The sequence below is a fragment of the Globicephala melas genome, chromosome 3 (assembly GCF_963455315.2).
Source record: "Globicephala melas chromosome 3, mGloMel1.2, whole genome shotgun sequence".
Taxonomy (NCBI): Eukaryota; Metazoa; Chordata; class Mammalia; order Artiodactyla; family Delphinidae; genus Globicephala; species Globicephala melas.
The window spans coordinates 56,173,364-56,198,757 of record NC_083316.1 but is presented as its reverse complement, the minus strand read 5'-3'; the positions used below and the strand labels follow the sequence as shown (position 1 = coordinate 56,198,757).

The following is a 25,394-nucleotide window of genomic DNA, read 5'->3' as shown; positions in this document are numbered from 1 at the left end:
AGGGCTGCATGCAGCGCCATAAGCCTGACTCAGTGCCGCAGGGGCGTCCTGAAAAGGGCAGCCCCGGTCTTGATGCCCCATCTCGATGGCTCCTTTTTTGGGGAGCTCCGAATGAGTGCAGAGAAGCTATTTATTTCTTCCCTTCCTTTTCAGTTGTTGATGCTGCCTTTTAAATTAATAAAGTCACAGATTTTTTTTTTCATAGTAAATAGTTTTAATACCAGGTGAATAACCTAATTGCTTTCAAAGAAATGCTCATCCCCTAGGCTGCTTTTGGTGTGTTGTTCAGTTGGTTAAAAGATAAAAGCTTACAGTTCCTTTCAGATGGAAACAGGGTCTTTTCTTCTAAATCTGAAGCGCAAAAAAAAAGTTATTAATCTAACTCACAATGTCATTACTGAGCAAGAACCTCCTGTGACAGGTGACTAAAGAGGCAAGAAAAGCAATTTTAGAATTGTAGAGCAGCTCCTGAGAGCTGAAATTTGGTAACAGGGAAAATGGGAAGTGATAAAATTTCCATTAGCAAATGATTAAATCTTATTAAATAAGTACTGGAAAGCTCCTAAACTGTGTAAGCTATTGGAGACACTTAAAACATTCATATACACTGGGGAAACCATTCACTATGATATGTAAGGTTAAGAAAAAAAAAAACATTTTTTTTTGGAACACCATGGAAAATGGCATTTAAGGGTTGGGAAGGGGGGGAGGGTCAGTCACTGTATCCAGCCCCACCACAAGACTGGGAAAGCATGCACAGGGATTGGGTTTTGAGAAAGGGGATAGAATTAGTTAAAATTGAAAATGGAGGATCATCTCTAACGTTTAGTCTCTGTAGAATTTTAAGAATACTACCAAAAAGTTCATGATCATGAGTGCTATCTCGATGGAATCCCATCATTTAAACAGAGTGTAAATTCCTTTCACTCAAATATTCAATCTATACAATTGGATTAAGTAATCAGTATGAATAAAGCTCCTAGAAGTCTGTGTCAATCTTTAGCTCTCACCATGAATGTACATGGTACATTGTGATGGCTGTTACTAAACTAATCGTGTATTTATGAAACTAGCAAAATTAGGTTAGTCACACAGGTAGGAAAGGTGTCTGGAAGGACAGGAGCAACCTGTAATGTAAATATTGGTGTTCCTGTTATATTCAGGCTCTGTGGTCATCACTGAGAACAATGGATGGAGAAAGGTACTGATCTATTTCATAGGAAAAAGAGCCAGCTGACCAGTGACAGCTTTTGTATATTTTTTCCATTAAATTCCATAGCAAAAAAGAAAAGAAAAAAAAAAGGAGTGGGATAGAATGGTTATAATTGAAGAGTGGCTATAATTTTCCTAAAATGTTTGGTTTTTTTCTTAAAGCAAAATAATGTACATGTTAAATAAATTTAATTTGGGAAATTGGAAAATAATTCCATCTTCTATCAAAGAAAAATCAACCAGAGGTCTGGATTTGGCAAGAAGGCTGGAAATCTGTTTCTCTTCCAATGCATCATGTGAACCAACTTAACTAATTATTAAATAATCACCTTGAGAGTCTTAGGTTGTCTCTTAAAATACCTTTTAAGTAGGTGAGTTTATACTCACTGAAATCCTTTTTTGTCACAATGTGTTTTCCATCGTGTGCTCGTTTTTTTGTACCCTAAATCAATGCGTTGTTCTTAAGGACTTCAAAGAAATAGGGTAATAAATAAAAGCTGCATTTCTAGAGAAGCCTAAAAAAAAATAGAATATTAATTTTTTTAAAAAATTAAACATTTGAAAAGTGTAATTCACAGCATTAAGTAGACTGCATTAGGTCCTCGGTGAAGGGACCCGGAAGAAGCATTGTTTAAACCCTCATAGTAGTTAGCAGTGCAAAACACACACTTATCAGACAAAAATAAACTAAAATGTTAATTCTGAAATAAATAACTAACATAGAAAATAAAACGAGGTGATTGTTGACTACTCCATAGATCTTAGAGTCTGCAGGAGACGCAACTCGACAGAGCCCAGCACAGTTGTCACTGAAAAGTTTGACACATCTGAACACTGGGTGCGTTGATCTGCAACTTGAAACTTAACGTCAGTTTTAATCATGATCTGGCTTCCCAGGTTCATAGTTCAATGATGACAATGATGGAAATGATCTCTGAACTCTACATGATGAACCGTAGGAGTTGGGAATTCATTTGTTTTCAACGTATTTTTGTTTTTTTTTTTCCAAAAAAGAAAATCCCCAAGCAAATTTTTGCTAGGGTTCTTTGAACTTGTCTTGGCTCTTTTACCTCATGGTTGAAGATCTTGAAAGAAGTACGTAGGATACCACTGGGTGATATACTCGTAAAGGCCTGGAAAAGTAGCCATTCTCCCCCACTCTAAGATAGCACATACTCAGATTTTTGTTATGGGACTCAAGGGGTGGGAGGTATCACTATTCCTGGTAGCGATGGGCTTTTAATAAATATTATTACTGCAATATCAGACTTCAATCTCTCCAGAACTTCAAAAAACATTATTCATTTTTTTTGTCTTACGAAACACTAAAAAAAAAGACTGTCACTTGAAAATTTTCTTTGCATTTTCCTGTAAATGAAAACATTTGTTAAAAAGTTCATCTATGAAAAGTTCTCACATATCTAAAAAAAAAAAATTCTTCTGTACACTTGTTCCCATAATTATGCTGAACTTAATGGAAAATTAAAAAAAAAAAAAAGCCAATGTAAGACGAGGGAAGCTAAATACTGTACACTTGCTGAGAACCTCTTCCACCATTAAGATTCACTGTTTTCCCAGTTCTGATCATAGAAGCCGTTTCAGTCTTGAACTTGCAGTAGTAAAGAAGCTGTGAAAGGCTCAACTTGCTTGGCTGAGGGGCCTGAGGTGGTATTCAACACGCAATGCTCAGCATCAGACTGTTGCACCAATCAGGTAAGCTCCTAGTACCCCTCCCACGCGCACACACATGCTCCTTTAACTGGAGTATCTATAATCCTACACGGATGTTTTATAAACTCGCTGTCTCACATTAAAAAATAAGTGCATCAAGTATCTTTGTACATTCAAGTCACTTCCTAAGGCAAATTGTCTACCGTATGTACTCCCAACTGCTTTGGTATTTGCTTGTTTATCGGGGTGGACTTGGGTGTCTCCACATGCAGGTTAATTGACTCAGAGTGGACTAACTGGGTGCACAGATGCTGGGAGCATGCCTTAGATCAATCTACTCGTGTGTTTGAAGAGTCTGAGAGTTCTGAATGGGGTTCAAACCACTTGCATGTCCAGTCTACACTCACTACGTTTTGTCAGTGTGCAGCCTTCAAGCTGAAGGAGCTTAATTAAGGCGTGAAAAATCTCACATGCCCTCATTACAAGTTTTGTTCTTTTCCGTTTTCTTCCAGCCAACTTGTTTTAGGAAATTAAGACCGTTTTTGATGACTCAGACTGACACAAGTTGCAAACTTTGCCTGTGCAAACTACAGAATAGACAATGCAGACCTAACTAATGGTTATTTTCTCTTCTCTGCCCCACCCTGCTCTCTCTTTCTCTCTGGTATCTCACCAGCATTCTCTACCATTACATCTCCTCCTCTTGCATTCTTTTTCTCTTTCTCATTTTCTCTCTCTCTCTCTCTGTTCTGTGTTCCCTCTCTTTTGTGCGTGCGCGCTCTCTCTCTCTTTCTCTCTCTAAGACAGATGCCTCTACCTAGCAGAAATCAGTTGGGTTTGCTAGTGCATGGTTTCCAAATGTTCAGCAGAGATGAACTGGGGTAGGTAATTTTGCAGTAACTTGAACCCTAGTGTGGGAAGACTGCTACTTCCCTTAGCAATCAGCAAAAACTGAGAAATATTAGTGACTTGTATCACCATGACACAGTATAGCGTTTGGCAGGTAACAGTTCAGCGACTTATTTAGGTGAATTGACTTTTGTTAGAAAAGGTGGTTTCAAACTGAAGAATTTCTGGAAACAAAGTTCAAACCCTGTGGTGCGGCTGGTCTGGTTGTTACAGTTCAATCTTACATGCAGGGAAGGACTCGTCTTGCATAACCACGGTACTGCTGCTTGCTAAAACCATGATGTTGAGCTCCTGCTGTTTCTCATGGGTCTCCTGGTACCATTCCCTCATCACTTCCGAGTCATGCGTTGGGATCAGGGTCACCTGCAGGGAGAGAAAAAACAGCTGCTGAAGAGCAGAACCAGAAATCGGATGAAAAACAAACAGAACAGCGAGGTATTAGACCATTAGAAAAAGAAGGGCAAAGAGAAAAATCTTCTATTGTCCTTAGGAAATTCAAAGAATTTTTCAACTTAACGTTTTCTAGGAACCAGAATAAAGCTGCCAAAAAATCAGTTTTTCTGGGGGAGCTGGACACTGGAACCAAAAGCACGTCATGACTAGCTAATTAGTTTATCAATGAGTCGTCGGTTTTTCAGTTCTTTAGTGTTAAGAGAAGTGCTTCGGTTAAGGTGGAATTTCTTGTATTTCCTTTAACATAACTGATCCTAAGAACAAACGTTTGTATCTTTAATTTGTGTGTGTGCTTAGGGGCAGAGGAGTTGGGTGGGTAGGCGGGCACTGGCTTGAACAGTAAAAATTCCACCTCGTGTTCAGTAAGAGGCCACTGGGTGTTTCTCATTAGATTTCATATGATGAAATAACCAGCATTTCTATTCAATGTTATGCAAGCACAGTTTACTGAATGACTGTACAAAACCATAAGGAAAACTTAGATAAGCAAAAAACATAGCTGACATAGTATTAAGAGTGGTTCGTGCCTAGTTATGATGCTTGGGAGCCGGGAGTATCCTGCTGGGGACTATTTTCAGCAGTGCCCCTCCTGCAGCATCTCACTGGACAGCCGATTTTCTAAACGGCCATATTCCAGGCTTTGGTCTACTTGTGAAGCACAAAGGAGTAAAGACAAGTCCTCATCCGCATCACATGGAAGTATGACCACTTGGTTACACTGGTTAATATTCTTGGTATATTAGGGTGAAGGGCAAGTAATCTTGGTCCCATTTTGCAGATAAATGTATTATGCTTTAGGGTGGTAAAGTGGCTTTCCTCCAAGTCCCTGGTGGCTGGTGGTAACAAGAATACTTTTAGACCGCCTTCTGTGTGTTAAGTCCACTTGGTCCTCAGGACAGTTTGTATGTGGCAGACCCCCCGGGGTGCCTCAGGTGGATCCACAGTCATCATGGTGCCTCATGAAACATGATCCCTTCCCTCTGCCTCTGGACACAGCTCCGTGTGCAGTGCGGACACTGTCCCGGAGCTCTTACCTGCATGTTGCTGCCCCACTGGGCCTTCCCTTCCAACAAGGCGTCCAGGACAGCCCGGCTGGGCTCCTCAGCAGCGGGGTCATTCCCACTCACCACGTAGTAGGACGACCTCACTCTCTTGAAAAATTCAACATCGACGTTCTTACTATTGCTGTGGTTGGGAATATAGCACAGGTCCAAGTACACAGGGGGGCCTGGAGGCACAGCTGAGGGCTTGGATGTCTTGGTGTTTCCTGGCCCTTCAGTAAATGAACAAAAATAAAGAGAAAGCCCGGGTCACAGGAATGCGAAGAGACCCATCTGTCCAGTACACCTTCCCTACTCCTTCCCAAGAAGGTCCTCTAGGACGTGGGGAGTGGGTACTGGGCATTCCCCTCTCTCATAGAGGGCATTTAACACTGGCAGTTTGAGAAAATATGACCTGGTTGTTTACCATCTCAACAGGAGAACTGAAGAATGGAATGTTTCCCTTTGTGGACAACCCATTAGGAAGAAGAGTTCAGGCCTTCCTCAAAGATGGAACTAGGTAATAACACTCCTTCTGAAAGAGCTACTAATGTGCATTTTAATTTGAAAAGTGGTCTAAGAAACAGATTTCTAAAGGACAAAGGAAAATATCTGCATTTGGTAAAACACAGTTAAGCAATCTTTGTAATCCAGTTAAGATCTCATTTGAAAGCAATTTTGCCCACAGCTGAATATTATACCCTCACATTCGGCCTAGCCAGTGGTCAGATCTTAATTAACATCATATGATTTCCAAGACCCTCAGCACCTCAACCTCATTCATAAACTGATGAAACACTGTATTCTCTCCTTAGGACAGTACTCTAAAATGTGAGACGTCTCTCCTTAGACAAGATCGGATACCAAACTTTGGCAAGAGGAAGGGTCAGAAAGACTAGGCTTTCTCTAGCCAATCAGGACATACCAGACTGAGGTCAGGGGCACGTAGCAGCCAAAATTCCCAGTCTAAATCAGAAAGCCCGGGCAAAGTAAAGATTCAGACTAACCCCAAAGTTTCTGGGCACCTTGTCTGGTGAGCTGGCTTTCTGATTTGTTCTAATTAGAAGGTTTAAACTTTTTGAAACATTAATACAACTAGCATTCTAAGGCAGTGATTCTTTCCCTGGCCACATGATTAGAATCACTCAGCATGCTTAATACCAGGCCCCAGGCCCCAGAGTCTGGCTTAACTGGGCTGGGCACCACCATTTTTTAAAAGCACCCCAGCTGATGCTAGTGTGTATCTGGTTTGAGACCACTGCTGTAAAGCCATTTAAAATACTAGCTAGATCCTATATATTTAATCCTCTTGCCTTTCTCCATGGGATGTATAGAGGCTGTCATCCCAGAGTCAAAACCAGCAGTGAATTGGTCTAGTTTTATTTTCAGGGAAACTGGTATTTGGATAAACCGACTCATTTTATGAATAGATTAGCCAGCCTTTATAATGAACCTAAGCTAAAAGCCCTCAACATATCCATGCGTGTCTCCCCGAGAATTCTGACTTGTAACAGAAGTTTGTGAGTTACATTTCTTCTAATATTTAAAAATGTCTGCGGTTTCCCCTTGCACACTAAATCACTCCCATCAACACCCTTGAACATTGCTCACAGCAGCCCAAGCCAGACGTCGACCCAGGTTTGTTTTAAAATTAATGAATAGTGCAATTTTATCTTTTTAAAAAACTACTGGGGAAGCATCTTCAAAGTAAGTTCAAATTAACTCACTTTGCCTCAAAATTCTCTCTTTAAGTGACCAAAAAAAAAAAAAAAGTCTAAAAAATAAATCAATTGTGAGGGCTAGAGTGTATGTTCAGCAAGTTTGGTAGCAGATTTCAGTTGGATTTTATCTGTTTGGATGGATTTCATGTTTTCTCCTAAGTGCAGGTCAAGTTGTCAAGTCCTTTAGATCAAGGAGTTAATTATCTGGTGGTTTTCCATTAAGTCTAAGCATGAACAAATTCAGTTTGTTTTCTACATGCAGGTAAAAAGAGGAAACCTGCTAAGACCTGAGTCTTGAAATTGATGCTCCATGCTGCTTAAAAGTAAAAATTTGTACCTGTAACTAATACTTCCTAAAATGTACTGAATTTGAGAGTCCCAAAGGTTCATCTCTCAGATTTTCCATAATAAATCAAGGAAGTGGTGCTTAAATTACTGTTTGATTTACATGAATTCAAATCCCTGTAATTGGTTTGAAGCAACAAAATGAAGCTGGGGCATCAGAGACCTGTTCCATCAAAAACCCAGGTCATTGCTGAGACCTTGATAAGTCTAAGAATCTGAAGTCAGGGGTATATGCTCCTGCCAAGTGGAATTTCAATCTGAAATAGAACGCTGAGTCTCTGTCAGTGAGGCCGTGTGGTCAGAATGGGATAAGTAGAGCCTTGGATGCTTTTCTGTCTATTTGTACTGGGTACCCAGTGGTCAGCTGAATTCGCTGGTTGATCAAACAAAGCATTGCCTTTAATGGGGATGCATCTCCAGCCTGGTAATTTTTTTCTATTTAAAAACTGTATAACTTTTAATTTTAAAATGTTATAACTTTATTTTAAATGTTTTTATTTTTTAAAAATGGGACCTAAATCTTGGACCTATGCTGCTTATTCCAGGCTTGGCTTGGAACTCTGGTTCTCCCTAGGCCTTTGAGAGCTCCTGGCCTGTGTCACCTCAGCTTGATTCTGGGGCCGGCGTGGCCGAAGCCAATGCCAACAGAATCTTCCCGAGGAGCGTGAAACACACATCCTTGGTTCTGAAGATTCAGAACAAGGTTGCGGTTGCTGTGTTGCAAAAGGGAGCAAACCCAGGGGTCGCATCTGGGAAATCAGAGCTGCCCTGGGCCATAGGCTGAGCTACCGCCAGGCCTACAGGCTACACTGGGCTGAGATCTATACCTTTTGGCAGAAGAAAACAGTGAAGGGAAGGGAGAGCACCAAGTTGTGTTCTCTCACCTCCCCAGTACAAAGTCAAATGGAAATGCAGAGGCTGCAGTTACAAGTAGAACTGTCGTGTCCTGTACCAGGATGCCAGCACCTTCCACCTACCTGCAGTCGCCGTCTTTACCGATTTGGATGTGGAGGCATTCGCGGCATTCTTGGTCTCCTTGTCTTTCTCTTCTCCACGTGCGGCTTTGACCTCAGGAGTGGTGGTGGTGGTTTTTGTTGCTTTTTCCACAGATTCCTTCTTCTTAGGAGAAGCCACTCGGGACACCTTATCTGAGGATTCCTTCAAGGCCCCTGGCTTGGGTGAAGCTGCAGAGGGCTTGGACTTCCCATCACCCTTCTTGACAGGTGAGGATGACTTGGTCTTTGTACCTGGCTTTTTGGTTTTGGTCTTCTCCTTCAGGTCCTTCTTCAGAGCTTTGCCCAGGTTCTGCTCGATGGCCAAGGCCTCCGGGTCCATCATGGACACATCAGGGTGGCGTGGAGAAGGGCTGCGGTCCTGCATGGGGGCCGGAGGTGGATCCATGTGTTTGTACGTGACGGTTTTGTCTGTGGGGATGGTTTCTGATTCATCTTCCGAGTCGATATTCGCATCAGCTGTGATGGAGGGGCACTCTTCTGTCTCCGGGGGGACATCAGAGTCAGTCTGGGACGGGGCTGACTCGCTGACTGAGGTGGGAGGGGTTTCATCACATTGTCGGCCCTGGGGCTTTCCTCCAGGAGGTGGTGGGGCTCCCCCTGATTGGGTGAGGGGCTTCTCCGATTCTTCCGTTGGCTCTTCACTGGCAAACCACTCGAGAGGATTGGGATTAATGAAGGAGGGTGAAAGCTCCGTCTTGGGATGCTTGTATTCACAGGAGGACACAAGGCATAAGTCAACATCCTGGCGAGCCTCGGAGGGGGACTTCTTTTCAGCAGTGTAGCGCTGCTCTGAAGTCTCAAAGGCATATGTAGACGTCTGGGGGGTTCTAGCGCTTTTATCGGGGGTCTCATAACAGTATGCGGAGGTAACAGGGGTTCGTGTAGTTGCTGTCGATGTCTCATAGGAGTAACTTTCAGACCCGGGGAAACTGGCAGTTTTCTCAGTGGTCTCATAAGAGTAGCTGGAATCCCCAAGTGTGTGGCCACCCTCTTCAGAGTCATCATAGCCATTGCTGATGTCATCCAGGAGCCTTTGAGACCGCTCAGTCTTTTCATAGCTGTAAGCACTCACTTCAGGGGTCCTTATTGTCTTCTCACTTATCTCGTATGCGTACCCAGACTCTTCAGGGCTCCGTGTGGGCTTTTCAGTAATTTCATAGACATAGCCACCATCTTCGGGAGTCTTGGTGGTTTTCTCAATGGTCTCATAGGAGTAGCCTCTGTCACATGGGGATTTGGTGGTGCCCTCTGTTTTCTCATAGTAATAGCCACTCACATCTGGGGTCCGGGTAGTTTTCTCGTAAACCTCATAGTCGTAACCTTCTTCATCTGGGGACCTGGTTGTCTTCTCAGGTTTCTGATAGGCATAGCTGAAGTCTCCAGGTGTCTTCCCTCCACTGTCCTTCTCCAGGCTGGATGTGGTCAAATCTCTCTTCAAGGCTAGATGGTGTGGCATCGTATCAAATAACATGGAGGCACGGAAGCCATATGGCTCTGCAGATGCTGCACCCATTGGTGGGGGAGAGGCAGTGTGGCAAGCTGCTGTGCTCTCTTTGACTGCAGAGGTAGAGTCTGAAAAACTAGGGGAATACAAAGGAGAGGACTCTCTCGGGGTGAGTGGAGAGATATCAGATTTTGGTGAGAGCTTCTCGCCTTCCAGACTTTGCACTTTTTCAGTGGTGAGCGAGGCATATACGGATATATCTCTGGGAGGAACAACATCGGATAGAGTATCTTCTTGGAGAGGAGAAGCGATCTGAGAAGGGGTATGTGCGGAGGAGGTGGATGGGGAGGCCTCCACCTGAGAGACTGAGATGAGCTCAGAAAGATCATTATCTTGGGTGTAGGACGGCTCCTCCGTCGGTGGGATCTTGTGTGATAAACTAGAGTCCTGCATGTCAGAAGGACTGTAGTCCACCTCAGTTGGCCCATTTTCAGTGATGTGAAGCATACTTGCACCCACTGTAGGGTGATCTGGAGACTGACGACTGAAGTCCATAGCAAGGGAATGCTCAGGGGATTCCTGGCCAAATTCAATAGACATCGAGGATTGTTCAGATCTGTGGTCTTGAACTGGTGTCCTGGACTTGGCTGTTTTGGGGGAGAAGTCTGGTGGAGAAATTGACATTGGTCTTGGGCATTCTTCTTTAGACGGAGACATTTCTGTTTCCTGGAAAGTGGTAGGCGTTTGCACGACAGACACTGAAAGGGAGTCATCTACTTCAGTGGAATGTGGGGAACCAACCTCAGCATGCAGCGAGGGAGACACGTCGTCTGTTGTCGGCTCTGGAAATGAGCTTGTAGCCACAGAAGCTGTGGAGACCGAGGCCACACCCTCCATGTGAGAGTATGTGTCTTCTGCCACACCCTCATCAACAGGGGTAGCTGACTTGTCTGAGATAGTGCCTTCAGAAATGGACATCTTAGTGTCTTCTTTAAAAGATCCAAACTGACCGACATCTATTTGTGTAGGCGAAACATCTCCTCCTAACTTCCTTTCATCTAAAGCCAGTCCTGCTTGAGAACTCATGGCTTCAACATCATCAGTTTTCTTTTCTTGACCAAAGTCTTCCTTTATCGGTATAAAGTCTGTGCTTTTCCCTTCCTGTTTGTCTGGGGAAAGACCAGCGGAAGTCATGTCAGAAACTGGACTTATTTGGTCTGGAAAGCCTTCTTTTCCATTCTTTCCTTCAAAGGGGCTTTCGGTACATCTCTCAGGAGCCTTGTCATCCGCACTTGGAAAACTTTCATATGCAGACTCAGAACCAATTAGGGGAGGGCTCCGTAAAGGAGACAAAACTTTTTCAATAGGAGACTCGGAGTCAGGCACAGGTTCATCCATGGGGCTTATGGAAGCCCTTTCACTCTCATCTTTGGCATCACTGAATTCAAAGCTCACTGGGACTGCCGCTGGTTTTTCAATGACCTCTGTGGGAAGGTGACTAGATTTCTCATCAGTGGGAGATTGGTAGTACGGTGTGTGGCCAGCACTGCCAGTCACAGACTGAGATGGAGACACCACTTCCAGGGTCTTATCCTCAGGACTGGCACAGTGTTCTTCCACTACTTCTTGGGTCACCTCCAGAGATGCTGGGACTACTTCTGCCTCTGCTGAGACTTTAATCTCACTGGGCGTCAGAGAAAAGTTCACGCTACGTTCACCCACCGGGGTCTTTTCTATGGGTGATGGTGGAGATGGACTCAGGGACGGGCTCTTGGGTGGGCTAAGTTTTTCATCTGAAACTGCTGAGACGATGTCTTTGATCTCCAGCGTGGCACTAGCTCTCACGTCTTTCTCTTCAGAGCAGTAGGCGTCACGTAGAGCAGACCTGCTGAATTTGTCTTCCTCCATGGACGAGGGTGGTGAGATGGTGGAGGCCGAAGCACTGTAGTCCTTCCCATCAGTGGCATCTGTTTTTGACCCTTCAGACAGTCCGTTGAGTGATGTCACAGCAGGTTTGGAGTATTCCTGAGGATACGGTGAAGGCTCGTATTTGGTGACGTTTACGAATTCTTGAGATGGGGACTCGGTCTCTTCATTGTTGGTCTCGTCGCTCATCACATCTCGAGGGGTAGACATCTCGTCCATGGGGGTGGGCTCACTGGATATCTCAATGGTAGACTGGGTGTAGCCGGAGGTGGCAGTGAATTCTTCAGGCTGGTCTTCCCGATTCTCCTCGTCGGAGGCAGTGGCCTCACTCTCCGAGCCTCCGGGTAAAGTCTCATCGTGAATTGAAGATGCAGGTTCTTGGACAGGAGACTGGGCTCCCGCTAGCTTGGTGGGCGTGGTAAGGAATCCATACTGGTCCTCGGCACCGCTAGCCTCCGCAGCCTTGTCGACCACGGCCATCACGTAATCTTCAGCTTCAGCCTTTTCAGGCTCGTAGTCTTCCTCTCTGGCATCCTCGGCTCTGTCCTCCTCGTCGCCCTCCTCCTCGGATTGTTCAGCTTCTCCCTTCTCCAGTACCTCGTCCCTGTCTTCTTCTGCTCGGTCATCACCACTGGCCACCGACTCCCTCTTCTCCTTGACGTGCCCGTCGGCCTCAGCCTTGGCGCTCTCCTCCTCCGCTGCCAGGCTGTGCTTGGAGGCGCTCACACACACGCTCTCCTCTGCGTCCTCTTCTGGCTCCTCGGCCTCCTCGGTTTCCGCCTTCTCTTCATAGTCTCCGGTCTCGGAGGACTCCTCAAAACCCGCTCCTTCGTCTTCAAACTTTTCAGTGTCCTCCACCCCCTGCTTCTCGACGGGCTCCAGCTCCTCGGGGGTTTGCTCGCACTCACCCTCCCCTTCAGTGGTGGTGATTCCCTCATCGGGGGACTCGGCAGGACCTCTGGTAACTTCTGTCTCTTTCTGGATGACATAGGCTTCGACGGGCTCGCTTTCCTTCAGTTTCTCTTCATCTTCGATCAGCTCCAGCTGAGGCTGGATGTCTTTTGCTACGTCGACCTCTTCAGCCTTCAGCTCTTCAAAGTCCTTGGTCAGATCCTCGGGGGATGACATAAGGGACCTCTCGGCTTCGAGTTCTTTGGCGGGGCCAGCGGTCACTATTCCAGCCGCTGCCGCCACAGCCGCCGCAGTGGCCATGGTGCCGGCAGCTGCGGCCACAGCCTCTGCGGCCTTGCCTTCCTTCTTGACGACTTTAATTTTCCCCTTCTCCTTCAGCTGCCCAGCAGCAACAGAATCTTTCTTGACAGTCTCTTCCTTCTTGGGTACTTTTGGTTTCAATGCAGCCGGTTTTTTTGCTTCAGATACGGGAGTAGGTGATTTCTTTGTGTCTTTAGGAAGTTTCTTAATTTCTTTTTTGGGTTCCTTTTCCTCCTTTTTAATTTCCTTCTTTTCCTCCTTCTTAACTTCCTTCTTGGCTTCCTTCAGTGGGGTTTCCTTCTTAACCTCTTTTTTGACTTCTTTTTTCTCTTCTTTCTTGATTTCTTTTTTGACTTCCTTTTTCACCTCTTCCTTTTTTGGTTTTTCCTCCTTCTTGACAGGTGTTTTGTCCTCCTTTTTAGCCACTTCTTTCTTTGGCTTCTCCTTTTCCTTCTCCTCTTTCTTTTCTTCGGGTTTTGCCTTTGTTTCCTTCTTCACAGTCTTCTCCTTGGTGACTTTGGGTTTGGCGTCTGTGCCTTGCTTTTCAGGCCCCTCGGCTTTGGCCGGAGGCAGCTCTTCTTTGCTGGGCACCTCCTTTTCTGTCACTGGAGGTTTGGTTTCTGTTTTTACTGGTTTGTCTTTTTTCACCGTAACCTTGTCTTTGCTTTCAACTTTGGGTGCCTTTTCCACGTGATTAGCTTTTGTGACTTCAGGGGTTTCTTCTTTTGACTCCTTTCGCCCAGATTTGCTGGGGAGTGGCTTTGCAGCTGGCTTCAGGCTCTCCCGGCTGTCGGCCCTCTGCTTCAGCCTTACTTGTTTCACGGCAGGGGTGGCCACCTGGCCAGTTAGATCCTTCTGGGTGGCCAGTGGCTGTTTCAGGAAGTCCAAATGTTTGAGCTTTTCCAGTCCTTCCAGGATATTGTATTGGGTGCTGTTGCCAGGAAATAAGACTCGGATGATTTTCTCTGCAGGGTTTGCTGGATGCCACACGATCAAAGACGAGACTGAAGTTAAGTAGGAAATTGGGATGTCTATTTCTTGACCGTTAGGCAGGATTAGTTCAGCCTTGTCTTTGTTGGTGCCAGTCCACTGCTGCATAAAATACTGCATTTCCTTGCTGCTCTTGACTGGGTTAAGCACATACATCTCTAGTTTACCAACTCCCATTTTTTGGAAAAGAATGACAGGCTCAATGGTATTGCCTACACTTCTGAACAGAGGTTCTGGCTTCATGGACAATTTGTTTAGGTACTGGAGAGTGAAGCAAGCTTCTTCTATGCTTCTCTTCATCTTGATGTTTGGCTCTGGGTTTTTCAGATTTTCAGGTACATTGAGAAACACAACTCCTAAGTCGGGGGAGATGAGGTTTTTCATCCAGTCACTATTTGTGGTGGAGCCCTGGGACTGTTCTTCCTCGAGCTCTGCGATTTTCCGCTGGAGCACGCTGTTTATTCCAGGCAAATTGTCATCCCCAATGTGGGTGAGCAGGATGGAGTCCACTCGGTCCAAGTGTCGGATGAGCTTCCAGAAGCAGGATTTTCTTTCTGATCCTCCGTTGATGAGCATATTGAATCCATTCACTGCAAACAATGCAGAATCGCCCCTCCCTCCTGGAAAAATGTAACAGCAGGGCTTGGATAGCTTCAGAAATCCACCTGACGTGGGAGGTTCTAGGATATCAAAGGGAGATGGGACTTCCACGGATTCTGAGAGATACTCGGTAAACTCGGAAAGTCCTTCCATCTCTGGCAATATAGAAGCGGAGTTGAGTTTAATATTGATGAAGTCTTGGAGATTATGTCTGTCAAGATTGGAGTTTTTCCAGTCCCCTTCTTCGGGACAGAAAAGGGTTAAGCTGGCTTTGTTGGCAGGATGGGTGGTACTCAGTAACTCCCCAATCTGGGATTTAAAAAATCATAAGAAACAAAGAAAGAAGAAGTTCAAGTGACTGTCATCACTGATCCATCCTCTCCATCTATTACTAGGTATTACAGGATCACTGGACGCACACAGGGCAAACGTCAGAGATGTTGGTTGGTAAATATTTCCATACTGGTTAGTGAACAGCCTCTGTCCTGACCACTCCTACCATTCCCTTCTCCCTCAACTCCCTACTCCGCTCCCCCTGCCCCAAGCACCTCCCCCTCAGACCTCGCCACCACCTGTTCTTGCCCAGCAGGGGCTCTTCAGAACTCTGCTCCACTTCTAAGACTAGTGACCATCTGGATGATCAGTGCCTGTGTGGTTATGAAATACTCTGGATACAACCCCTGGGTACTTGCCATGCAACAATGCCCTTTAAAAAGTAACAAACTATCACAGGGGATGGCTCGGTGAGTCATTTCACCACTGATATGAAATGTTTTCTTTTATTCCACTGGGCTGGGCAAAAAGGACCGATGACACATTAAATGAATTTTGATATAGTGCACATGGTGTCAATTTTTAGAATTTGGTAGGTAGAGAAGAAAAAAGTTTGGTGGGGTTTTTTTTGCATCTTGGAGACAGAAAGTTATAGACTGCACATTACTACAAAAAATTACTGGTTCTGGCATCAGTTCGCACTATGCAAAGCATGAGTAGTTCATCCAGCAGATTCTCTGCAAATACAGACACTCTGAAACCAAGATGGTCAGAGCAGTTGGATAATTATGTGAGCAAGGAGCCAAAATTTGTCCCCCATTTGCTCTTGTTTGAATCCAGGGTGAGATCTTCTACTCTATTACAACTCCTGTTGTTTTCAGGGCAAGCTGGGCATGAGTGGCTAAAATCAAATCTGGCTGAAAAGTTTTCAACACACTGTTTAGTACTGCAGGATGCGAAATGCAGAAGAGTTAATTGGGACCAAAACAGAGACTGTGACTTAATGAAAATGCTGTTTTCTTTCTCCATATTATGGCCCTATGCCTAGCAGGTAGTGAGGGAGAATCATGCCATAAACTCCAGTCTTCTTCCTTCAGTTAACAGCAAAGCTCGTAAATCGGCTCAGCGTTTCCAGTGAAAAGAAAGAGCTCTGTGTCCTTAATGGTAAATGATGAGGGCAAAGCAAAGATTTCATTTGGGCCAGGCATCCCTGAGCCAGTGGGTCTAAACTCTTCCCTTCTAGTACTGGAGTGGTTTTCCCTGTCTCATACAACCTCCTGGATACCAGCGTTCTGAGGCTACTAGTATGAATGTTTAAAAGGGTTATAAAATCTGAATTTTCCAACGTTAGATGATTGCAGTAGAATAGCCATTTTTGTTTTGTTAGCCTATGTGTCCTACATTTTATGTGAACGGTCACAAAACAACAAGTCTTTCTTTGACTTTGCTGTTTTCCTCTGACTTGATGATCTTCTATAAAAGGGATAAGAATCAACTATTTTGGAAGCTAAGAAAACTGATAAACAGCAAATGGTAGCCATCCATGGGGGAGTCTTTGCTCAAATATTTGCTGACCAAAGCAAACATCAGCACCAACTATGGTTTCCTGTCCAATAATTAGCATAGACCCACATCACCATCACTATAGAACAGTTACAATTGTCTCAGTCCTAATTTTCACACAGAGCACATGCAAACTATTCATGTTTTATAACACATTTTTGAGGAGAAATCCAGGATAACTCAAACTGCTGAGTCTTTAATAGTGAAATGCAAAAATTAAGTTTAGTTCATTTTAATTTTTGAAATTCTGCCCTGAGGGGTGTGGCAGGTAAAGGTATGATCCAGCTGTGTGCAGGGGGTGTTCAGTCACTAGCTCTTTTTATGTGACATAGGTAATCACCAACATCAAGGAGAAGGTAAAAGGACTTGTAGAATACCTCCTTACTTTCCATCTTTTCACCTCTACCCAGAGAGTTTCTATGAAACGAAGGAAATGACCCCCCCAAAGGAAACAAAGCTGTGCAGAATTCTGAGGAAGTCAAGGGCCTTGAAAAACAGCAAAGAGGCTGGTGAATGGAAAGCTATGACGTACAAGAGAAAGCAGAAAACAAAAGTCAGCACTGCCAGACAGGTTTTTTTTTTCACAGAGGGAAAATCCGGTTCCTTTGGAGAAGCAACAACGCACTGTGCATGAGACAAGAACACAGTCTCAGGCTGGAGAGAACCCGTCATGAAAGAGACAGATGGAAAGGGTCCGGGAGGAGGAGGAAGAACAAGCGCTGCGGCCTTGGAGCAGCACAGCAGAAACAAAGCCCCGATATCCCCCCAGAACCGGCTTCCAGACCTGTGCCAGCACGTACACTGGAGACACAGGGCCTCAAGGGCAAAGACCGGGTCTCACAAGTGCCCGCTCAACCAAGGGACAGGCGAGAGCAACGAGGAGGAGCCAACAATGTGAGCAGTGACAAGGGGACCTGTGAGTAGGTCCTAGACTCGGGACCTGAGGCTTCCTCTAAAAGGGTTTGCAAATCATCACCATGATAAATGCTAGCTAGTAGAGCCCGTTATACTAAAAGCTCCTGAATAGGCAGAAACACGTCTTCTCTATCTCTGTTACCTTTGTTTCCCCAGCACATCATCAGGCTCAGTCGATGTTTGTTGAACCTCACTGAACTTGGCCAGTTAAATACGTGCTGTCCTCCTGAAGTGGACACTTGGGAAGTGACCAGAGCCCACTAATACTTCTCAAGCACACTGACTCTGCTACCCTCCCCTTGTTCTTACAAAGACGGGTGGGTGACATGACCAGAAGGAATATTGTTTGGGGCAAAGATAGTCCTTTTTGTTAATTACCTTTTCTAATTAAATGCAGGCATACTGGAAGAGGAAGGAAGATATAGGAAATAAATGACTTTACAGCAGATAATATTAATGAAATAAGATTGCAATTTCTAAACCATAGCCTACTAACTACATTTCCTTTTGTGGTTAGATTACTTGCTTGGCTAATGAGGAAATACAGCAGACGGCGTATCTGGGTTTTAGCAAGATGTTTAACAGGATCTCTGCACGGTGTGACAGTAGAACTGGGTGGTCCTAGCCAGCCATATAAATTCTGCTGCTCCATGTCAACCTGGGGGGAGGTCTGCGATGGGCTCATTTATGTCCTGTTGGTATTGACGTGAATGAAAATGGTGAAGGCATGCTTATCAAATCTGCGGACAGCATGAAAACAGGAGGCCTAGGCATTGTGGGGCGGCAGAATTAAGACATCTAGGAAAGCCATTGACATTGGGATGACGATGACTAAGTCACCTCTAACAGAGGTATTCTAAAGGGATAAATGTAAAGTCCAGTAAACCAGCTGGGAAAGCAGGATTGGGAGATGGGGCTTCTCAACAACATCCATGGAAAAGACTCAGGGATTTTAGTTGACAGTCAAGTGCATTTATCATAAAGCTAAAGAAGTTTAAATCTCCAGGCTCCTCAGCGGCCTGGTCCCTCCCAAAGTCCTGTACTTAGTTGTGTATTAATAATTTTGTTTTCTTTTTCTTAAAGGGGACCGCCCCCCCAAACTGTGTTAATTACAGAGCTTCTCAGAGCCTGCATCCCTTCTTCACTGACATTTAATTGTGGATGGTGATGGTCAAAAGTTAGTTTTAGACTCATTGAATAGAAAATTGTATTGAAAACTGTAGAAGTCACTGACCCTCACACTCCTAACCTGGTCAGTGACCCCTGGAGTATGGTGTCCAGTGTGAGTCATAGCATTTTAGAGAAACTGGACCAAAAACAAACAAACTGAAATTGCTCGCTCCTCCTCCTTGGCCTTAACCTCTAAACGCTAGACCCGGGCCCCCTTCTCTTCTAACACATTCCTCCCTCTAGACTACTTCATCTATTTTCTAATGTACTGATGGCTTCCACATTAATGTCTCTAGCCCACTCTTAGTTCCCCGAGCTCTGGACTCCTAGATCTAATTGTCCGATAACGCCAAGGCACTGAAACATGGCCAAGAATGAGCTCCTGAGTTTCCCCCATCCCCACCCTACCCCCGCTTCCTGCCAATGGACAGTGACCAGAGAATGTAAGGAACTTTTAATATCTTGTTTCATGGAGAACACTGAGTAGATGAAAATGATTAATCTGGAGGGGAAAAAAATTGGCAGCACTGGTGAAGGGTGTTAAGACACTGTCAGGTGGAAAAGGGATCACATTCCTTCCATGAAGATACGATGAGACAAATGAGGAAAAACTTTCTAACAGAGAGAATGAAAAATGTCCCCAGGAGATGGTGATTTCACCATCCTCAGATTTCAGGGAGGGATGGGTTAGCCAGATGACTGTTCTATCTGTAGGCTCTGGTTTTGTCGTTGACCTCCAATGACTCACAAAAGCTGAAGCTCAAAATGCACTGATAATTCTATTTTTCAGTCCATTTATTTTTAGCTATTCTTGTTAAAAAAAAGTGTCATTTTTGGTTTTGCCAAATTGTGTTTCTGGTTTCTCTGGAGTGACTAGTATGTTTCAAGGACTAAATAAAAGGAGCAAGAGTAGCCATCAAACGGCCTTTAAGATCCCTTAGTTACTGAGTCATTCTGTACGCAAAACCTTCTCCCAAGGCAACAGTAGGCAGTAACGGCTCTAAAAGCCTGCTAACCACTGGCCTGCTCCGGTGGTTTCCAACCCACTTTGGCTACGGCATCTTTTCTCCAAGGTCCAGAATGTAAAAGAGGTAAAGGCCCAGGTACTCTGGCTGGGACAAGGGGAAGTGAGTGAATTCTACCCTGTGTCTCCCCCCAGCACCCCTGACACCACTGATCTAGTCTGTAAGGGAAAGTTCTAGAGATCTTTTAACGTATGTTGAGCACTACTTCCCCAAAGTATCGGGGTGGGGGTTACGGGGCCGGCAGAGGAGAATATGACAGAGCCTCTGGCCTTTAAAATGCCTGCCTGGTACAATGAAAATGTGTGCCCTTCCGAGCACGCCTCAGTGATTAGAATTCAGCCCTTGCACGGAACTCCCATGTTCCAGTTAAAGCTGTTTCTTTTTCTTCTGTAATTAGTGGTAAATTCTGATATATGCACAGTCCCTTGTGCTAAAATTCTACTTCTGTGGGCGAGTAAAAATGATTTAAGCAGCAATATTCACAACACTACCTTACTGACACTGCCTTAGTTAAAGACAGAGAGAGAGGTAGTATTTGGGGTCCAGATGGGTGGATTGTGATACCTCCAGATTTAAAATTCTGGCAATGACAAACCCTTTTGTTTACATATGTCCTCTGTTCTATTTTACTGTAAAAAAAAAAGACAAACCAATGACATGCGGGTAGAAACCAACCACTAGAAACTAACTGTGGAACTGCACCGGAACGTAGGAGAGGCACCTGTGTTCACGTAAATGAGCTGAGGGTTCAGGGCTGAACTGAACCTAGAGCAAGCCAGTTAACCGCCCACCCGGTACTGGGCCATGGGGCTGTTTCCAGGCCTCTGCAGCCCTCTCCCTTGCCCAGGCCAAGGTGCTGATAGTGGGTGTGACCTCTGAGCTACCAGACAGATGCCCAGCTGGCCCTGGGCAGAACACGAACCTGGGGACACAATCTTGTGTAAGATTCTGACAATACAGTGATCACACACCCATCTCAGGGCAGCAGGGAGAGTGAGAATTAGAGCTCTGGCTTGGGAATCTCAATGCAATCAAACAAGGTTGTGAGGGAGCCCTGGGCCCTTTCTCACCATGGGGGGGAGCCTGGGCTATCTGCCTCGGGACCCAGATGACATCATAACTTCTGAAAGCTGGAGAAAAATGTTCCTTTTTATTCCTCCCCAGTGAGTGGAGAAACAGTGATGTCATCCGACCAGTCTTTCTACACAAAGCCTCCAGGTGAACCTAACGAAGCTGGGCAGTTTATTTACAGCTCTTGCCAATGATGGAAAGTACACAGAGGCCTCTCAGTGACTCTCGGGGCCAAGGAAGATTAAATGCAGAAAGACAGATGGCCCTTCCCAACATCCACGGGACTAAGACGCCGCCATCTCAGGAAGTTCTCAGGAAGATGGTTTTAAATAGATGTGGCAACTCCTCCTGTCAGCACGTCCCTCAACCTCTCCATGTAGAAACCTGCTATCAGCTACGGGCAGCCCCAAGCTGCTATGGTGACAGCCCTGAATTGTCGCTCTAACTAGGAGACCAGAGGCGCATTATTTTGCAAAGAGAAGTTTCCCAACCAGATAAATTCGCAAGCAGAAATAACCAAATTCAAATGTTTGATCTGATTTTACCAAATACCACTAGTATCCTATAATTTTCAAAACTTCACATGTATCATCCTTGAATAAGATATATTCGTTAGCAATATTAATGATCACACTTCAGTCCAGCTATTTTAACCATCCTTCTCCTGGGGCATGGACATGTCCCATAGACACACCCCGTTTTCCTACATGCCTCCCTTTCTTGGGCTATTCAAGCAGCCCAAGTTCAAACACTGGGGCCAGGCATTAAAAGTAAGAGAAATCAGAAATTATTTGACCAGGATAAGTAAGTACATGCACTGAAAGAGATCAGGGCAGTTAAATCCTACCCAAAATCCAAGAGATCTTTGGAGTATTCTTTCAGAAAACAGGAAACCTGGGTTTTCTTTTGGACTCTGTCATTCCAAGTTTCTCCATCACCTCTGCCATCTGTAAAATGCTGACTGTACCAACCCCCCTCCATCTGTATCTCGGGCACATTCAGAATGGTTCCAATTAATTATAGATGAGTGCTCTAAATTCCTCGGGAGATGAGCCACAGGACTGCAGGGCACTGCACCACGCGGTTTTGCTTATTTCAAAGGCGTGCAACACCCCCTCCCCGCAGCCTCCTATCTCCCACCACCCTTTCAAAGATCAGCCTAAGGCTACAACAATAACCGAGCAACTGTAAAGCTTGGATACTCCCAGACAGGAGCCTACCTCTTGATCGGTGAAAATCTCTATGAAGTTCTGGAAGGAGAAAGAGCCGGACTGGAGAATGAGCTCTCCCGTATTTTCAAAGCACTGCCCCGTCAACACGAGCAGCTTGTGTCGGGCGGCGTCCGTGATCATTAAGCGCACCTGAAACAAAGCACGGGGAGCATGAGCCATGGGGGGCGCTGGAATCCCACCTTCAGGATCAGGCTGGCCCTTGGAGCTCTTGAAGTTTCTTACCAACAAGAATTACGCGTTGCCCGGTATTCACTCTGCCCCTGGGGTGCTGGACAGAGCCAATGACTGTGGTCACCAGCTGCCCATGAATGCCATTTTCCAAATCTGGCCACCACCAAGACAGTAGTAGGAGTTAACTTTCTCCCCTCAGTTTCCTTGTCTTTTTCAAAGCAGTCTCCACAGCTGGCAATCATTTGTTGCACAGCTGTGCCTACTAGCAGCGTGCAGTCCGTGAGACATGAGTATCTCACAGGCTGACTCACCAAGTACAGTCCAGGTCTCCCAACTGCTGCCTCAGGAAACATAGGTTTCCAGCTAGGGTCCCAAGTCAGCCCCTCCCACCCAGGACCCCTTTCCTGCCAAGCCATACACCGAACACACAGCTCCCAAAGCAGTCTCCAATGGGATCAGCAAGGTGCCTAACGTTGAACTTGAACATAAACAAAAGGCTGCCCTGATTGGGAATCTTTTAAATAGAATTGTAAACGGTTTGCACGAAAGAACTCTCTGTTCTTTAAGTGGCAGGGAGCCAGCCTGTCCTTCAGCAGAAATACCACTCCAAGCACCAAGGTTATTCATTCTGAGCCCAACTCAGTTCAGCACAAAGTGGCTGCCAGGCATCATGCTAGGCACTAAGGGAGGGATGCAAAGTAAACAGGACGTGACCCACGGTCCCCACGAACCCCAGGATCCAGGGAAATGCACATGTACCGAAGTAATTGTTCCAGCCCCATCTGCTCCACAGGCAAGCCTGGGTTCCTTAAAGAAATTCCTCATTTTTTCCTTCTTCACTTCTCACAGCTGTTCCAGGCAATCTGCCTGCACATATATTCAACCTCCAGCTTTTTTCAAGTTGTATCTACTTCCTGATTCTGATGGCCAAAGACAGATTGCTAGCCCATCACTTGCCTCACCTTGTACCTTCAGGGATTGTCAGAGAGGTCCTGCTCATCTGGAGCAGATGAAATGGGATCAAAACAGGCTATATAATGAGAGCCACAAAGTGGAAGCAAACCAAATGTCCATCAACTGATGAATGAATAAATAAAAGTGGTATACCCATACATTGGAATACTATTCTGTCATAAAAACGAATGAGGTACTGATATGGGCTACGATGTAGATGCCTCTGGAAAACACTACGTAAAGTGAAATAAGCCAGACACAAAAGGCCGCATATCATATGATTCCACTGTCTGAAATAACGTGCTCAGAACAGGAAAATCCACAGAGGCAAAAAGTAGATTAGTGGTTGCCGGTGGTTGGGGGAATGGGGGTGACTGCTAATGGGCTTGGGGTTTAGGGGGCTGATGGACACATTCAGGAATTAGATACTGATGATAGTTGCACCATACTGTGAATAGACTAAACCCCAATGAACTACATACTTTAAAAGGATGGATTTTATGGCGTGTGAATTATATCTCAATTTTGAAAAACAAGCTACAGTCACAGAGATGCTCAGCGTGGGAGAAGAGATGCTGTGGATGGTGCAGGCCCCTGGGCCTGTGGCTATTCTAACTAACATCCAAGAAGCAACTCAATCTCAAAGGTACCAAACTGCAGTAAAGACAGTGGGAAACGGAGGTGAAACAATTCTTCTACCCTGGGTGAGCAGGGATTCTTGGCGTCAGCCTAGTTCCTACCTTACAGTAGGCTCTGAAATACCCACTCTCTCTGGCAACAATTTCATATGGTGGTAATAAAAATATTACTACTGAGAAAAGCCAACATATATGTTTCGGTTGTCATATGCCATGCTCTGTTCTAAGCACTTGACACTTCTGGACACAAAACTAAATGTCTGTGCTATTATGATCTCCATTTTATAGAGGTGGAATGAGACGAAGAGATGGTCAATGACTTGCTCAAGGCCGCCAGCTAATAAGTGGCAGAACCCAGGCAGTCCAGCAGCAGAGGCCGTGGCCCTGGCAGCTGTGCTGCCCTGCCTTTCAACAGTGCTAAGGGGGTGGGCAGGATGCTCTGAAGGAGGCTTGCATCTGAGAAGCCATTATTCTCCAAATTTGGGTCATGAAGGTCTCAGCCCGAAGGCTTGCAGTCTACTTCCCCTGCTATCTCCCAGCCAGACTCCATCCCAGCAGCACACCCTCCAGGTATACCCCCACATTCCACACCCGCTTCACCTCTACAAAATACTCCAGTTCTGGCCAGCATCTTCCACTCCGTCCTTACTGAAAGGGGCAGTCTCGGGTGGTACTGATGCAGAGAACCAGCCACTGACTAGGGGTATGGAAGCATCCCTGGACCCAGAACCTGCCTCTCCCTTGTCCCTCTCTGGCCACCTGCCCAGCCCCTCTCATCAGCTGGGTCTCCGTCCACTGTGTGAGGCCCTGCGGAGCCAGATACTTACCTCAGTGCTGACTGCTTCATCTGAGGGGTTGATCAGGACCACTGTTTCTAAAACGTCACTTCTGTGATGAAGGATCTTTTGTCCTGCAGGCACAAAAACACAGACAAAAGAGGAGACCTATAGCTTTTCCGAATTCAAACCGCCCCGCCTGCTTCTGGGACAGCAGAGGCGCTGCCGCCCAGGGCTCCAGGATTCCCCACTGTCCTGGGAAACACAATTGGTGTCACCAAACAAGATGGTCCGGGGCTCCACGGGCTCTCACAACCCTCTAGTTGTCAGGGTTGATCGCCAGGCTGCCTCTGCGCGTTAAGGGCGGTTTTCATCTGAGACAAGGGGTGGATGCCAGTAAAACTCAACGGGGCTCTTGACATTTCCTTTCTCATGGTAATTGAGGATGTTTCTCCGTATCAGCCTTTCTTCTGGTGAGAACGGCGCTGAGATTAACTAGGAGCCTTACTATGAATGACATACCAGCAACCCCAGCTAACAATTAGCCCAACAACCAGAATGTCTGTCTGAGGCAGGCTTACAGTCTGTTGGGGGATTCATTCATTAATTCACTTGCTCATAGAAAAGTGCAGAAACTGTGAGCAAATAAAGATGGGAGAACAACTCTCCCTCTGGAGAGGGTGGCCAAAAAAAAAAGACAAGCAAAGTGGATGGAGACCATGAAAGCAAGGGAACGTGAGGATGAAGGAGCCTGTCTGAGGAGGGCTGAAATTCTTCGGGGCTTTTGGCTCCCCGCACCCGAAAGGATTTAGGAACTTCATGTGGCCAGCATGGTCTACGGATGACCTTCTACAAGCGTCTCCCTCCTCAGACAATGAGATGAAAGTGATCAAGCGGATGTATGGCCAGAGTGGGTGATACATGCTCCGGCAGTGGGTGACGGACAGAGCTGCAGAGGGGTGTCCCTCAGACACACGGCTGGGAGACATGTGCTTGGGATGGTAGAAAAGGAAGGACAATGAAGCACTGGTGACAGGAGGAAATGGAATAGAATCTGAGGGAGACAG

The 25,394-nt window shown here is 45.6% G+C and overlaps 1 protein-coding gene across 1 annotated transcript in view; it reads right to left on the bottom strand.

The window, feature by feature from the left end:
* Positions 1-637: 637 nt before the first annotated feature.
* The window catches only part of MAP1B (microtubule associated protein 1B), a 93,242-nt gene continuing 68,485 nt past the window's right edge, over positions 638-25,394 (bottom strand). The window contains exons 3-7 of the mRNA XM_030845239.3: positions 24,379-24,461; positions 21,777-21,917; positions 8,329-14,848; positions 5,280-5,518; positions 638-4,155 (exon numbers count right to left, since the gene is read on the bottom strand). Coding sequence (XP_030701099.1) covers positions 4,000-4,155; positions 5,280-5,518; positions 8,329-14,848; positions 21,777-21,917; positions 24,379-24,461 — 7,139 coding nt within the window. The 3' untranslated portion in view covers positions 638-3,999. The remainder of the gene's footprint in view (positions 4,156-5,279; positions 5,519-8,328; positions 14,849-21,776; positions 21,918-24,378; positions 24,462-25,394) is intronic.